At 35.5% G+C, this 16,969-nt stretch overlaps 1 protein-coding gene and 1 pseudogene across 7 annotated transcripts in view; one reads left to right on the forward strand and one right to left on the reverse strand.

Annotated features, from left to right (window-relative positions):
* P4HA1 (prolyl 4-hydroxylase subunit alpha 1) overlaps positions 1 to 16,969 on the reverse strand; it is a 74,410-nt gene that overhangs the window by 34,804 nt on the left and 22,637 nt on the right. For all 7 annotated transcript variants that reach the window (XM_056799497.1, XM_056799503.1, XM_056799514.1 and 4 more), the window contains exon 5: positions 7,180 to 7,317. In XM_056799497.1, the coding sequence (XP_056655475.1) occupies positions 7,180 to 7,317 (138 nt within the window). The remainder of the gene's footprint in view (positions 1 to 7,179; positions 7,318 to 16,969) is intronic.
* LOC103094292 (TOX high mobility group box family member 3-like) lies at positions 53 to 1,636 on the forward strand (annotated as a pseudogene).

Consider the following 16,969-nt stretch of genomic DNA (forward strand, 5'->3'; position numbering starts at 1 on the left):
GGACACAAATATTCTCTCACTTAAAACATAACCATGGTGTTCACTGACTCATAAGTTTGGAAACAATAACAATTATATGAATACAGCTGAAGCAAATACTAGTTTCCTTGTTGCCAGTGAGACATTCTATACTCCAAGCTTTGGGAATGAAGAGTTTGAAATTCCACCAATCACTCCACCTCCAGTCAGAGCCCACCTTGAGAATGTCAGATGTACTATATAACCCTTTCAAAACTTCAATGATCCACTTCCTGGTTCTACACTTCAGGTTCCTCCTCAAAGGGAAGATCTGCCTTCTATCACAAAATCAAGAAATCTCATGGAACAGGATGATATAAATCATGGCAGTGGATTGCATATGGATCATGGTCACACTCATTTGTTGTCCGCTTCTTCAGTACCACTTCTTGATCATGAAGCCTATTTTCCACATGACAGATGCTAGCATTCTGGAATTATGCCTGCTGCCCAGCTCACAACCAGTCTCAGGTCAGTGTCCAGGTTAGGATTACATTTAGTAAATGCTAATGTGCCTCAACCCATCTCCTACAGCTACTGCAAGCAGTTGGTAGCTCGTTCCCCATCAAGTTCTAGCAATGAAGATGATACAGAGGAATCAAACCACCATTGGAGAGAAAAAGGCTGTTCCAGATTCCAGTTCAAAACTCCAAAGAAAAACAAAGATCCCAAATGAGCCACAGAAATCAGTATCAGCATATGCCCTAATCTTCAGAGACATACAAGCTGCAATTAAAAATTAAAACCCCAGAGCAAGATTTGGAGAGGTCTCAAAAACAGTAGCATCAAGATGAGACAGCCTGGATGAAGAGCAAATCAAGGTATATAAAAGAAAAACTGAGTCTACCAAAAAGCAATACCTAAAGGCACTTGCTGCTTATGAAACAAGCCTTATTTCCAAGGTTGCTACAGACTCTGCAGAAGCACAATTCATTCTGTACAGCAGCCTTTGACATCTACTAATTTGTCATCTTTTCTTTTCCTGAATGCTCCTCTTTCTCAACATGCACCAGTGACAGCATCTCCTCAGATTCTTCAACAGACACTTCCCAGGATAATTGCTCCTAAATCCCCAACCATGAGACTACCAATGAATCCAATTGCAGCTTCCATTACCATCACAGCCAACATGCCAACAAACATTTCGGCACCATTAATTAGCTCAGTGGAAATAAGCGTGATTACCACACCATCTTCAACTCAAGCAAGCCTCTTGGTGTGAACCCAGTGACATCAGACACAGCTGCAACAGCAGCTGCAACAGATACAGCAGCAATGGCATGAATATCAATCAGGGCATAAGCAAATCCAACAGCAGCATTTGCAACATTTGCAATAACACAACATCAAATAAGTCAATAGCAAATGTAGCTGCAGCAGCTATAGCATTGCCAGGTGCAACAAATGCAGCACCAGCCTCAGTCTCCTCCTCAACAATGTTCCTTCCCCTGTAACTTCACAGATAACTTGGCTCCTTCCTGCCAGTGGAAGACTAGAGCCAGCGTCACCAGGGCACCAGTCACATACATGCTCAAACCCAGACTCCAGCATAATCAGAGGTCACTATTTTCTGAACAAATATTGCAACATTGATCTGCATTTGTGTGGGATGATGTAAGGGGAAGCCTTATTTGGCCGAAACTGTACATTTACACTGGCAGTTATGCAGAGAACCCTAACAGATCAATGGTCCTCTGAAGTGTCTATCAGAGAGGCAATAAAGAACTACATGGAACTGGGTATCATCTTTTAGCTGACTATAAATGATTTGGTCTTTAAAGACAAGAAAAGCTGTGCTCTTTCATATGATGCCTTTTTAATTTATTCAAGCTTTACCTACAATATGTGAATCCAAGGGTCTAATAAATACGGGATTTCATGATAAAAAATTTTAATTGAGATATTATATTATCTTCTAGACATTAAATTAGCAAAATATAGAAAACTCACTTTGATGGCACAAGGGGGGGAAGACTATAGGAAAATACATTTTGAAAAATAACATTAAAATATATATTAACTATCACAAAACTGACTTGGCTAGACTATAGTGAAATTATAACCCAAAGATATTATTGAAAGGGGAAAAGGATTTATGTACAAAAGTATTAATAGTCACCTTATCTGTATGGAGGTGGGAATGGGGTGGAGACAAAAAAAAAATCCTGCTAAAAATCCAACCATTAGGCAAAGTCAAATAAATTAAGGTATGTAAATGTGCCCCCACAAACCTCTAACCTGATGCCTCATTGTGGTACTGGGGAGCTCTGAATTCCCAAAGGCTTTTAGCCAGTGTAAACTTTAGTGGGTTCTATACCATACTGGAAAAGCCTCATACTTATACTATACTTATGGTCCTAGCAACAAACTATCCACCTTGAGAGTATCAGGGACCTCAAGACAAAGAAGCGCATCACTTAGTGGTGAATTCTTTGACAGTAACTCATGAAATAAAAATACTACCTGGCCCTCTGTCCTGCATGTTCCATCTTACTTCTACAGTGACAAAGTAGGAGGAAGAGAGATAGACTGATGTTTTTAAACCACATATAAGCACTGTTTTAGCTACAGACATTCTAAACACAAGATCTTTGTCTTACATTTATATGAATGGCTAGATATACTACTTGAGGAATTCAATCATATCAGCCCTCACATTCTTCCTATAAATTAAACCAGAAGACTAAAGAAAGTTATAGTTAAACACAATGATGTTTCACATTTCTTGAAAGAGAAAACAAAAGAATTGGTAGAACTCTTTTCATGCAACTAAAGGTGCTTTTCATGGGACATTTGGTCATCTCATCTTTGAGGACCTATAACATAAATTGGCAAAAAGACCACTATGAATTAATTGCAACATCTGTTGCAAAGAGATAAGCAGGTAGAGAAATTCTTCCAAAAAAAAAAAACTCAGTGAGAATATACTGGAAAATGAATGTGATATAAAAACAAAAAGAGCCAAAGGGAAAAGGCCTCTTTAAAACTCTGCAAATTAAATCAACATAAACTTCAATATGGTGATGTAAATGCAAAGCTGTGTAAAATAGCAGACTGGGCAAACTATTAGGAATTCAAGAGCAAGAAACAAGAGAGGGGAAAAGCTTATAAGATTATAACATTAAAGATTATTGTGAAAAATATTTCACATTTACCACAAGTACATTCTTCTGGAAGATCAACAAGGGGCGATGAGCATTATGAGTACCAAATAACATCACAACCAATGAAATTAATTATAATTAATTCTATTTTGACAGAAAGGAAACAACTCTAAGAATCATTTCCAAATATTTTAATATGGTTAAAGACTACTGAATCAGAAAAAAACTCAATATCTACATCAAAGTAGAAGAATACAAATAAAATATGACTTGTAATTGAGAAAACTCCAAATCTAGTCTATTTAAACAAGCTATTGACACCAAAAAATGAATAAAAGAACAGATTTCATTCAACACAGACTATATCACCATTTCCTAAGGAGATTTAACAGTTGTATATCAATTGCCACAATGAGACAAAAGCAACCTAGAAACCTCCTCAGCAATCATATGCGTGTTCTCCCTTATCAAGTAGGGAGATTTGACAGTCAAGGAAATGTCTAGAATACAAATTCATTTGTAAAATATTACAGAGAAGCCTGGTGAGATATTTTTGAAAAGTACCTCAAAAAATGAGTCTAGAAGAAAAATACAAGTCTACAAAAAAGAGACTCAACTAAGGCAGGGCATCCCAAGGACATTTAAACATAAAACAGGAAAAAGGGCAATGAACAAAATAAATTGAAAAGATATATCAAGAGAGTTCTTCAACAACCTTCTCTATCAATGATAGTGTAATCACCACATTTGGATACTAACATACATGATTTACTGCATGAGAAATAAAAATAGCACTAAAGAAAACCATAATGGGAAAAAGTAGCTGATTTGGAACAAGCAACAGAGAAAGGGTCCATGATGGCGATAACACAATTTTAAGGACACTGATGAATTAAATCTTAAAATATAAGATAAAGCAGAATACTCCAAAAGCTTAGAAAAAAAGAAAATACCAATAGTTATTGAACCATATACTCACTTTCCCACCTCTACAAACACTTTAGGAGAATAATCTGCACATACATTGGATGAAAAGCAGACCAAAACATGGAACCAACAAAAAAAATCTACAAAGAACAAGAGTAAAGACATCATTGAGGAAGAGAAGATAGGTTGATCATGCAGCAAGAATGAAGGATGTCAGGTTCCCCCATGGCAGGAAAGAACAAGGAAGGCCTCCTTGTGGCAAACTTTTGAGAAGACATGAACAAGAGTAACCCAGGATGGTCTGGATTACTATAAGGTATTCCCAAATTGAGGAAATTATAGATCTACTGAAGGACTCTTTCCAGTGAGGCTGGCTACATGGCAGAAAATAATGGAACATCCAAATCTGAAACAGGGGGTCATCCAGAGAGCAAGGGAAGTGCATGGTGGGTGCAAACAAATTACAATCTATTATCTAATATATAGATATATATGCAGGGGATGTAGAAGTAGCATAGAGAATACCAGAGATGTATGACCAAAAAAGGAATATAGCCAGTCATATAACAGAAGGAATGAACAGCCATGGACTCCACTAATGTCCATTCAATGTCAAGAAATCTAGAACTACACAACTCCCCCAGCATGTTGAGCAGACGCCCTGCAGAATAAGGACAAAGACATGAGTTAACCAAGATGACAAGACAGATGAGTGGCAATGTGCACCACTGAACAGAATATCCATATTTTTAAGATCACATATCCACCAAAATATTTTAATTTAATGAATTATGGCCCCATAAAAACATCAAAACAGAGAGTCTAAAAACATATTAAAAACATATAAAGTTAACTACATAAAGTGATGCAAAATCAGGGACAAAAGAATTAAAAACATACTGACTACAACCATATTAAAAGGAAAGGCAAAAGATCTTCCTAAGTATACCAACAGTTTCAGAAGAGGACAAAGAGAACATGAAATGTTACTGCTCCAATGATTAAAGTTGTATTTTCCCCTCAACAGTAATTTAAATTATTTTAGTTTTACAAATTTCATTCTGTTTATTATTATTTCTTTTGCATATGTTGATAATATATAAGTTTATAATATATTACATATATTATTATAATATATAACACAAGTTTATAATACAAAAATATAGAAAAATGGCTTGAAAGTTTAAGTTTTTAAAAAATGTTTCTCAAAAATAGCTAACTTTCTCAGCATGGATGAACTTAAGTCATGAATTAAAATTAGCAACAAGGAATTGAATATAAGTGGGTATAATCAACAGTAAAGCTACAGATTAAACCAAGAGTTTGTCCTATCTGGATGAATAATGAATGTTTCAGCCACTAATTTTAAACTACAAGCGATTCATAAAATGCACAGAAAACAAAGGAACCAAAAGTAAATTTTTTTCAACTGAGAGTGCATTAATAGAGAAAAAAAGCAACAGGTAATCACTGAAGTTTATTAAGTAGAGGAGTAGTACACTTTGGGGAAATCACTTTCATGGCCTAATGGAGAAAGACTTTGAGTTAGGCAGACCTACCAGTTGGCTATTATGATAGTCTAGGTATGAGGAGATGAGGGCATCTACCAGAACAGGGGCAGTGTCAGAAGGCAGAAAAGGATGTATTTGAGGGATGTTGCAAAGACAGGGAGATCAAAGGCCTTGGCAATAACTTGAATATAAGGAGTGAGAGAGAGAAGAGGGCCCAAGACCGAACCCAGGACGCCTACAAGTAGAGGGCATGGTCATGATATAGAAGAGGATCTGACAAAGAAGTCAGAGAAGGAATGGTCTGATAGGTAGGAGGAGAACCAGGAGAAGAGTGTCCTGAAAACCTAAATAGAAGAAAGTATCAAGAAGGAGAGATCAACTGACAGGAGCAAAGGCTATAGAGAGGGTCAAGGTGAATGAGGATTGAGAAAAACTCATTGGATTTGGCAACCAAGAGATGATTGGTAACTTTGGAAAGAGCATTTTCAGTGGAACAGTAAGGTCAGAAGCCAGAATGTAAGGGGTTAAAAAGAAACTGAGAGAAGAGAAAGTAGAGGCACTTATTGTAGATGGCCTTTTAGAGGAGTTTAGCTAGAAAGGGCAGAAGAGATACAGGAGGATAGTTAACAGGGATGGAAGGATAAATGGTGGGGTTTTTCAGCATGGGAGAGACACAGGCATGTTTATAGCCAGTAGGAAACAAGCCAGTAGAGAGGGAGAGATTAAAAATAATTAAATATAATTAAATAATTTTAAATATTAAACAATAATTAAAGAATTGGGATGCCAGGGGGGAGAAATGTATTGGAGGAGATGGAATGGAATAGGATCACTTGAACAGATAAAGGGTTAGCCTTGGTAAGGAGAAAGTCCACTTCATCATGTGAGACAGGAATAAAAGAGATAGTCAGATGACATCTGAGAGATAGGAGATAAGGAAAAGGAGAGAAGAGGGAGTTCTCAGTGAATGGCTTCCATTTTTTCTATAAAATATGAGACAAAGTAATCAGCTGAGAGAAATCTAGTTTCACTGTTCTTTTCAAATTACAAGATCAACCAATTCAAAAGGTCACTTTAGCAATAATCTAGACAGGTAGCAGGTACAATGTCCATTTCTCTAAGCAATAGAACTGGGGAAATCCCCAGAAGCACAAAGTAGTGGCAAAGTGAGATTTCACATCCCAGACTTGGCTGGCAGCTGAAGGAGATAGAGGTCTTTGCCAGAAATAAGTAAAAAAAGCAGGATATCCTGCACAATGCAAAATGCTTTAAAAAATCAGATTGTGCATATCCGCCACATGCTCCTGTCTTGAAACATTGTATACGTGTACTGTAATAGTCCCCTTTCTAAACATGTTATATACCAAGAACAGGAAAACTACTGGGCTCTCTTAAGAAGGAAAGGAATATATTCTGGACATTTTTTTTAATTTCTTCAAACCAATTTTGCCCTCTATGGTCAGTTTCTAACACTCAGCCTAACTGCCAAGTTCTAGAAAAAGGAAAGTTGTATCATGCCCTAACACTACCAGATATACTATCATTTACTGATCTGAAAATACAAAAGTTCTTTACATTGTGAAAGTACTAATGGATTGAGCAGATCAGGCTCAATTTACCTGGAAGATTCCCCTTCGAAATGGTATCCGTATCCAAATTATAGGTGTCCTGGAGACGCAACAAAGCTTTGGCTGCCCCAGTCTGATCTTCATCATTAGGGAAATACTGTCTCTGAATGGTTAGGTTTGTAATGAAGCCTGGAAAAGAATAAGAAAAAAAGAAACAAAGAAAAAGATTAAGCTTCCAGATTCCATTTAATTCATCAATTCAGAGTTTACACATAGATTTGTAAAGAAAGTCTATCAAAACTGCTGTATATGTAGATAAGAGGGGGGGGGGAGTCTTTATATTTTTAAGAATTCAATTTCTGAAAAAGACTCAGTTTACTTCCATTTGATCAAAACTCTGGAGTATGTTTAATATAGAATGTAGGCATGAATCTGTGCCCCTCTTCTGTAATAGCAGCCAGATTGGGACAAAAGTAGGCTCTAAATTCAACACTGGAGAATTGATAGCTATGTTGCTTGGCAAGAAAACAGGAAGTTCAATCATGAGGGATTTGTGAACAATGAACAAATTTGTGGTTTTTAAACTAAAAACTCTTTGGGCTATTAACACATCTTGATAAATGAGAGAGCTTCAAACTAAAAAGTACGAAGAGAGAAGACTGCCTGTTTATGTCCTACATAGCTAAATAGCCTTTGAGATGAAAGGAAAAAAATCCAAGAAAGAAACCAGTAGCAAGACACCTGACTTCAAACATCCAGAGAAAAATAGAACTGGACAACTAAACTCAAGAAGACAAATTTGACTTTACAGTTATTATAAGACTTTAGTCATAGGATGAAATGAAAGACTAAAACCAGTGACTAAATGTGGCCCTACATGAGTATTCTTGATTCAAAAGAAATAGGGTAGGCAAAGAGATAGAAATAAGCCTATGGGACTGAGAGTGGGGGATACAATTATATAACAAGGAAGTATATTTGTGTGAAGAAATCCAAGAAGCAGTGGAGGAAAATATATGTAAAGAGTATTTGGGTGAAGGTCAGAGGAAAAAACACAAATAATTTTATTATGGAATAGTCTATAGATCAGGGCAGCTGAGTGGCACAATAAACAGAATGCCAGACCTGGAATCAGGAAGACTCATCTTCCAGAGTTCAAATCTTGCCTCAGACACTTAACTATCTGTGTGGCCCTGGGCAAGCCACTTAAGTGACCCTAGGAAAGTCACTTAAGCCTGTTTGCCTCTGTTTCCTCATCTATAAAATGAGCTGGAGAAGGAAATGACAAACTATGCCAGTATCTTTGCCAAGAAAACCCTAAAAGGAGTCATAAAGAATCAGAAACAACAGAAAATGACTAAACAAGACTACGGATCTCCTAGACCAAAAAGGGAGGGGGGGGGCAAAATAGATGAGATATTTGAGGAATCAGCATCACTAGGCTATCATATAAGCATGAAATAGTAGTGACTGGAGACCTCAATTATTCAGTCATCTGTTCTCCCTTAGTAGTGAATAACTTCTTAACTTGACTTAATGACAATTTTGTCATTCAAAATGTACAAAGAACCAACAAGGAGTAATCCTATTCTAGACCTAATTCTCACCAATAGGGAAAAATTGCTGGGGAGGGAAAGGGAAAGCCTATTAGAATCTCATAGACTAAAATTCAACAGAGGAAAATCAGTCCAGAAGGGGTAAGAAATTCTCAAGAATGAAATTCTGAAGACAAAAAGAGAAAGAAGTCATGAGGAAATGAGAAATGTTTGAAGAGATGACAATGGATTCACAGAGAACTTTACCAATTAACATATCTCAGAAAGAAAGTACAGAAGATGGAAGCAAAAGCAGGTTTAAAGAGGCTGGATATAAGAATAAGGCACAATCCTCTAAAAATAATTCCATAAATGCTTAAACATGATGAACTGAGATTGAGCATAGAAGCTAAAGGCAATGAAAATAGTAGGCTCTTGTTTTGTTTTGTTCTGCTGTTTTAAACAATATTGGGAGAAAAAGGAATATCAAAGAAGATGGATAGAGTCTTTTCTTAAAGAAGAGGGGAAATGGACCATAATAACTGATTTTCTCTGTTAAGAAGACCTTTGCACTGGAAATAATAGAACAAAAAATTGTCAGCAAAAAAATTGACAGCCAAGATAAGGAAAGCAATAGGAAGAGGGCATTTGGCTGTCCTTGATGAATTCAAGTCACCTGTTGCAGATGAATTCTACCTTGAAAGAACACATAAATGTGATTGCAAAGCCACTGTCAATAATATCTGAAACATCATGGAAAATAGGAGTGGTACAATAATACTATAGACAGGCAATTCTTGTCCTGATTTGCAAAAAAAGAGAAAAGAATGGAGTATATAAACTATTGGTCAGTAAGCCTGTTTTTTATTTGTGAAAAAATTCTAGAATGAAATGTTAAAGAGATGGCTAATAGGCATCCAGAAAGAGAAACAATAATTATAAATCATCAACTCAGTAACATCAAGAATAAGTCATGCCAAAATTGGGACACTAATGCATTGCTAGTGGAATTGTGAATTGATCCAATCATTCTGGAAGGCAATTTGGAATTATGCCCAAAGGGCTTTAAATGACTGCATGCCCTTTGCTCCAGCTATACCACTACTGGGTTTGTACCCCAATGTTTGTACAAACATATTTATAGCTGCACTTTTTGTGGTGGCAAAAAAATTGGAAAATGAGGGGATGTCCTTTAATTTGTTAATGGATAAACAAAGTGATGGAATACTATTATGCTATAAGGAATGAACTGCCTGATTTCTTTATGAACTGGAAAGACCTCCACAAACTGATGTTGAGTGAATTGAGCAGAACCAGGAGAATACTGTACACAGTAACCGAAACATTGTGGGGCAATCAAATGTGATAGACTCTACTACTAATAGCAAGTCAATGATTAAGAACAATCCCATGGCACTTATAAAAAAAATGCTATCCACATCTAGAGAAAGAGCTATGGGAGTAGAAATGCAGAAGAAAAACTTATGATTTATCACTTGGTTATACGAGTATGTGATTTGGGGTTGTGGCTTTTAAAAGATTACTCTATTACAAATATGAATAATATGGAAATAGGTTTTGAGTAATAAAACATGTATAAACCAGTGGAATTGCTTGTCAACACCAGAAGGGGGAGGGAAGAGAACATGAATCATGTAACCATGGAAAAATATTCTAAAAAAATAAAAGAAAGAATGTAAAACAAACCAAGAAAAAAAGTATGTCATGCTAGACAAGGAAATCTCGTTTTCTTTTTAACAGAGTTAATAAACTTAAACGTTAGAAAATTATCAAATATTTTACCTAGATTTCAGGAAAGCATTTGCTAAAAGTATCTGAAATTATTTTCTTGTGGAGAAAATGGAAGAATTGTTGATTAGATGATAATACAATTTGAAAGATTCAGAACTAACTTGATGGGATACATGCAATGTTGGTGGAGTTGTGAATTGATTAAACCATTCTAGAGGGCAATTTGGAATTATGTCCAAAGGGCTATAAAAGAATACATGCTCTTCGATTCAGTAATAATACTACTAGTATCCCAAAGAGACTTTTTTTAATGGGAAAGGACTTGCTTGTTAAAAAATGTTTATAGTTGGGAGGATTTTTTTTAATGGTGGCAAAGAGTTAGAAACTAAAGGGATGTCTCTCAACAGGGGAATGGCTGAAAAAATTGTGGTATGTGATGGTGATGGAATACTATTATGCTAAAAGGAAGGATGAACAGAATTTCAGAAATAGCTAGAAAGACCTACATGAACTGATGCAGAATGACATAAGCAGAACCAGGAAAATATTGTACATAGTAACAGCAATATTGTGGAGTGATCAAATGTGATAGTCAGCTACTCTCAATACAATGATCCAGAAAAATTCTGAGGGACTTATGAGAAAGAATGCTATCTACATTCAGAGAAATAACTGTTGGAATAGGAATGTAAATGAAAGCATATGATTTTTTCCCTTGTTTATTTGGGTATGTATTTTGGGGTTTGGGTTTTATAAGATTATTCAGTTATAAAAATGAACATTATAGAAACATGTTTTGCATGATAATATACATATAACCCAAATTAAATTGCTTGCCAGCTCCAAAAGCAGGGAGGGAAGAAGGGAAGGAGATAATTTGGATCATATAACTTCAGAACACTTATGTGGAAATTTATTACATTTAATTGGTCAAAAAAATAACTGACTTGAATCACCAGATTCAAAAAATAGTCATGAATGACTCTCTGTTAATGTGACAGGAGGTCTCCAGTGGAGGATTTGAGAGATCTGTACTTGGCTTTGCACAGCTCTCATAGGAATAGTCATAGAAAGCATATTCATCATTTTAAAAGATAACACAAAAGTGGGAAGTTTAGCTAAAAAGCCCTAAAAGTATCCTCTGGGGGGCAGCTGGGTAGCTCAGTGGACTGAGAGCCAGGCCTAGAGATGGGAGGTCCTAGGTTCAAATCTGGCCTCAGACACTTCCCAGCTGTGTGACCCTGGGCAAGTCACTTGACCCCCATTGCCTAGTCCTTATCACTCTTCTGCCTTGGAACCAGTACAGTATTGACTCCAAGACGAAGGTTAAGGGTTTAAAAAAAAAAAAAGTATCCTCTGGACTATAATCCAATAATAACTTGTAATTCATTAAGTGATAAATGTGAAGTCTTTCAATGGATTGGAAAAAAACAAAAAACAACTTCACAAGAATAGGATGGGGGAGGACTGTTTAGACAAAAATTTTTCTTTAAAAAAAAAAAAAGATCTGGGGGCTTTCACAGACTCCAAGATCATTATGAGCCAAGAGTGCAACATGACAGCCCAAAAAACTAATGCAGTCTTGAGCTACATTAAGAATTATATAGCTTCCAGAAATTATCCCAGAGGGCCTTCAAAAGTATACAAAGATACTCTTGATCTAGCCTGACTATAATTGTAGTACTATATTCAATTTTGAGCACCACAGTTTGGGGAGGAACTGATTTGATAAGTTGGAGAATGTATAAAAGATGGCTACAAGGATGATGAAGATTTATGCCATATGAGGAGGGGTGGAGAGAACTGGCAATATTTAAGAAGAGAAAATATTGGAGTGGCATGATCACTGTGTTCAAATATTTACAAGGATTAGATCCGGTCTCTTGTGGCCCAGAGGGCTAAACCAGGAACAATGGACATAAGTTGCAAACATGCAAATTAAAGCTTACTATATGGAAGAATTCCTAACAATTAAAGACTATCTAAGAGTATACTAGGATACCCCAAGATGGGATGGGCTCCTCAACAACAGAAGTTTTCAAGGAGAGAGAAGATATTTTGTAGTGAAAAAGAACTGAAAATTGAGGGGATATCCATCAATTGGGGAATGGCTAAACAAGTTGTGTGTTGGAATACGAATGTAATGAAATAATACTGTATATAGGAAGAAATGATGAGCAAGTTAATTTTAAAAAAAACACGAACCTACATGAAATTATGAAGAGTGAAACAGAACCAAGAGATCATCTGCCAGCAATAGAAATACTGTTTGAAGAATGACTTGAATATATGCACCTCCAGCAAAAGAACTGATAAAAAGAACAAGAAATACATAGTTTTACATATCCATATATATTTTTGTTAAATGATGCCTTCTCTAGTGTAGGGAAGGGAGGAAAGGTGGGCGATACCTTGGAATTTTAATGTAATTTTTAAAAAAAGAAGATAAACTATCATTTGTCAAGTATGCTATAGTAGTAAGTATTCCTTTCGTGGGTAAGTTAGCCTAAATGGTTACTAAGGTCTCTTCCAACTCCCAAACTGTATGATTCTGTGATGATAGGCTTTTTAGGAATTCTACAAGTAAGAAAGAATTCTACAAGATGCCTACACCCAAGATACAGGTTTCTGTTAGTTGTCTTACATAAGACCAAAAATCATTCCACAATAGATAAGTGGTCCAAGAATACTAACAAATATTTCTCAAAGGAAGACTGGCAACTGTTAACAACAATATGAAATAATAATCCAAATCACTAATAATAACAGAAATAAATGCTTACCAAAACAAACCTAGTATTTTCCCCTCACACTCAGAAAATTGGCAAAGATGACAAATGATGAGACTAGAGATTATAAGAAATGGGTACAGTGATGCACTTTTGGGGGAGCTGTATTACCAATCTGAAAAGCAATCTGGAATTATACTAAGAAAATGGCTAAAATATCCACACCTTTTGATCCAGAGAATCCACTGTTGGGTACATACCCCCAAAGAGGTCAGGAACCAAGCAAATGGCCCCGACAACACCAAACTATTTGTGGCACCATTTTTTTGTGGTAGCAAAGGATTGGGGGAAAAGTAGATGCCTGTCAATATGGGAATAACTAAATAAATTGTAGTATACGAACTGTGCTATAAGAAATAATGTACATGAAAAATATAGAGAATCTTGGAAAAATGACTATGAACTGATACAAAGTAAGCAAGAGCAGGAAAATAATATACACAGTGACTGCAATAACATAAATGGAAAAATTAAAAAGAGTTAAGACTTGACACTGAAAAATCAAAACAACCAACTGTAACTTCAAAGAAGTGATATGAAAAGATACTCCTCCCTCTACCCCTGCCCCTGTTCCTTTGCAAAAATGGGAAACCATGGGTATGAGAACTGTATATACAGATCTTTAAAATGTTTAGTTTTGTATTGACTTTTTTCTTTTTCCTTTCTTCATATTTTATAATAAGGTATGGCTCTCTGGGAGGCATACATTGGAAAATGTAAATAATGTAAAAACAAAGGTACCAATAAATTTTTTAAAGCTTTAACGATATCTCTGGAACAAAAGCTTAACTAATCAGTGGATACTATCAATTTCCTAAGATCAAAACTAAAAAGAAAAGCTAAATCAGAAGTCTATAAGCATAAACTTCTTCAAGATTATATAAAAACATACAAGAAATGAGGTCTGACAGATTTTTCTTTTAAATCAAGTATATGTGAGACAGCTAGGTGGCACAGTGGATAAAGAGTCTCACCAGGAGTCAAAAATCTGGGTTCAAATCTGACCTCAGACACCTAGCTGTGTGACTAGGGCTAGGCAGATCACTTTACCCCAATTGCCTAGCCCTTGTGTTTCTTTCTTAGAACTGTTACTAGGATAGATAGTATGAGTTTTAAAAAATTAAGTATATGTAAAAATTTTAATAAAATGAGCAATAATATAATAAAGATAAGATATTCTTATTTCTCCTAAGTATGTTATATATCATAATGACATCAGTAATGGCAAGAGAGCTAATGAAAAATTGAGAACAGGTTGGAAGAGAGGTTAGGTTTCTTTTCCTAAGCTTCAAAGGGAACTTTATATTTAAACAGATTTAAATGCTTTATCAGAGATGACTCATATGTAGTCCTATCCTAGGATTTACTATTCTGAGATTTCTGAAATGTGGAGATGTCCTCAGAGCTTACCATACCAATTACTGATAATTATAACAACTATTTGAAGAGCAAAGTGCTAAATTCCAGAGATTAAAAAAATTAAGATAAAAACGGAGTAACATGATTTGATCATGTTATTTTTTTTCCCAAAAATGATTATAAATATGGCAAATTTCAAAGTTTTATTTGGCCAGCAGGGGGCCAGATGGTTTTCTTCTAATAGATGTGTATTAGGGAAAAGTGAAGGTCTAGTTTAAAGCATTCTAAAATTAATTGAAATATTTTCAATTTGAAACACTAACTCCCAAATATGTAAAATTCCATGTGGAAGGTAAGGAGAAAACATCAAAATATGTTTTTCCATAACAAAGCATGAGAATTTAAATCTTAAAAAAAAGGAAATAAGCTATATTTATTAATATTTGCATTATGAGACATAACTACATTTTAAAATCACTCAGACTAACATTGTAAGGACTTCTATACTATTCACTCTACTCCTAAAAACAAGATAAATTTCTGCCAACATCTTCTGTGTTTCTTCCTGTAGATCAATATCAAAGAATCCCATAAACAACTCCCTCAACTTATGAATAGATCATTATGTGGTAATTGATACCTTTCTTTTTCAAAAATGTCTTGGCTTATATGAAATATTTGTAATCATCTGTCTAGCACTGCACAGAAAGTCCATAGAGTCACTGGTTTCCTAAGTCATGAAATGAACTTAATTTTCTGCTTCTGATAAGTATCTGAAACAAACCAGTGATCTTGCCATGACCTGAACTGAGTTCCCTCTAGTTGCCCTTCAACATTCATTTTTTTCATAGAAAGTAGTTATTCTCAAATTTACAAACATATTTGCTACTTTCCCCTCCATTCCTATTCTCTCTTATTTTTATTAATGTTTTATTATTTTTATAAAAATTATAAATTTATTATATATAAATTATAAATATAAAGTTATTTTAAAATTTATTAATTATTATTAATATTTTGTTAATTAATATTATTTTTATTAATTGCTTTTGGCCCTTAATATTTTGCTGATCATTTTTTTTTAAACTATTTGGGAGGGGGGAAAGCCATAATAATACAATAAATTCATGAACTTCTAAATTAATTCATTTAACAGTAATTACTTAACAATTGTAGCCAGCAAAGGAGCTGGTTGGAAATAGTCATACTCAAGCATTCTGTTTGTACTTTAAACACCTTGGGGGCAGGTAGGTGGCTCCATGGATTGAGAGCCTGGTCTGGAGACAAGAGATCCTGAATTCAAATGTGACCACAGATACTTCCTTGATGTGTGACCCTGGGGCAAGTCACTTAATCCCCATTGCCTAATACTTACCACTCTTCTGCCTAAGAAACAGAATACCATATTGATTCTAAAATGAAAGGTAAGGGTTTGTTTTTTTAACCTTCATCTTTAAGAAAGGAGCCAAATTAGAAATACCACCATCAAATTATTATTTGTCAAGTAATCAAGACTAAAACTGGATAGCCATTAAGGCTTTGACTTCATTACCACTGCTTCTTGGGGAAAAAATTCCAGTCAAAATTTACTATAGCTTTTTTTAACCAAAAAACTCAAATTTGACAAATGTGGGTGTCATTTTCTGGGGGATGCGGAGGAGAAAAATGTTGTGATCCTGTTAAGTGGTTAAAGAATTTCTTTAATTTTAGACCTGGATCCAAGTAAAGCACTACTCTAGGGAGTGAGAAATGATGCAGCAATCTGAAAAGAGGGCTAATGAAGTCAGGAACTTAGCCAAGGATGGTTATAGATTATTGTTCATCATTCCAGTGTATATGACTGTGTCATCTCAAATTTGCTAATGAGCTGGAGGTCAGGGAAGATCCACTGCAGGGCATAGAATTAAACCAAAGGAGAAAGAAGAGGAGGAATTAGTCTGAGAGTGGCACAGAGACATCAAACTAAAGGATAAAATCCCCTCATGAAGAAAGAGGCCAGACACCAGACTGACTGACCACAAAAATCTTGCTAGAGATTTTGTTTCATTGTCTTCAATCAAACCTTCCAGGGTCTGAAGCAGCCAGATCTGCAGGAAGGTGATGGAAGCAACTCCAAATCTTGTTATCATCTGAAGACACACAAAGAAAGAGAAATCTTGGGAGTCTAGATAGATTTAGATCCCTAGGTGACTTCTCACAGAAACCAACACCTAAGTTCCTTCAAGGCCAGAAGTCTAAGAAAAGAAATATGCTATAATGGAAAAAGGAGAGAATTCTTAAAAATGGGCTCCCCCATCCAGAGCCATGGCTAGGGAAGCAGATTCTGGAAGAGCTAAAACACCAGATAGCATTAGCAAAACATTGTCTAGAGACTAAAGCCAAACCCATCACCCAACTCTGCAAAGA

This window comes from Monodelphis domestica, chromosome 1 (genome assembly GCF_027887165.1).
Source record: "Monodelphis domestica isolate mMonDom1 chromosome 1, mMonDom1.pri, whole genome shotgun sequence".
NCBI lineage: Eukaryota > Metazoa > Chordata > Mammalia > Didelphimorphia > Didelphidae > Monodelphis > Monodelphis domestica.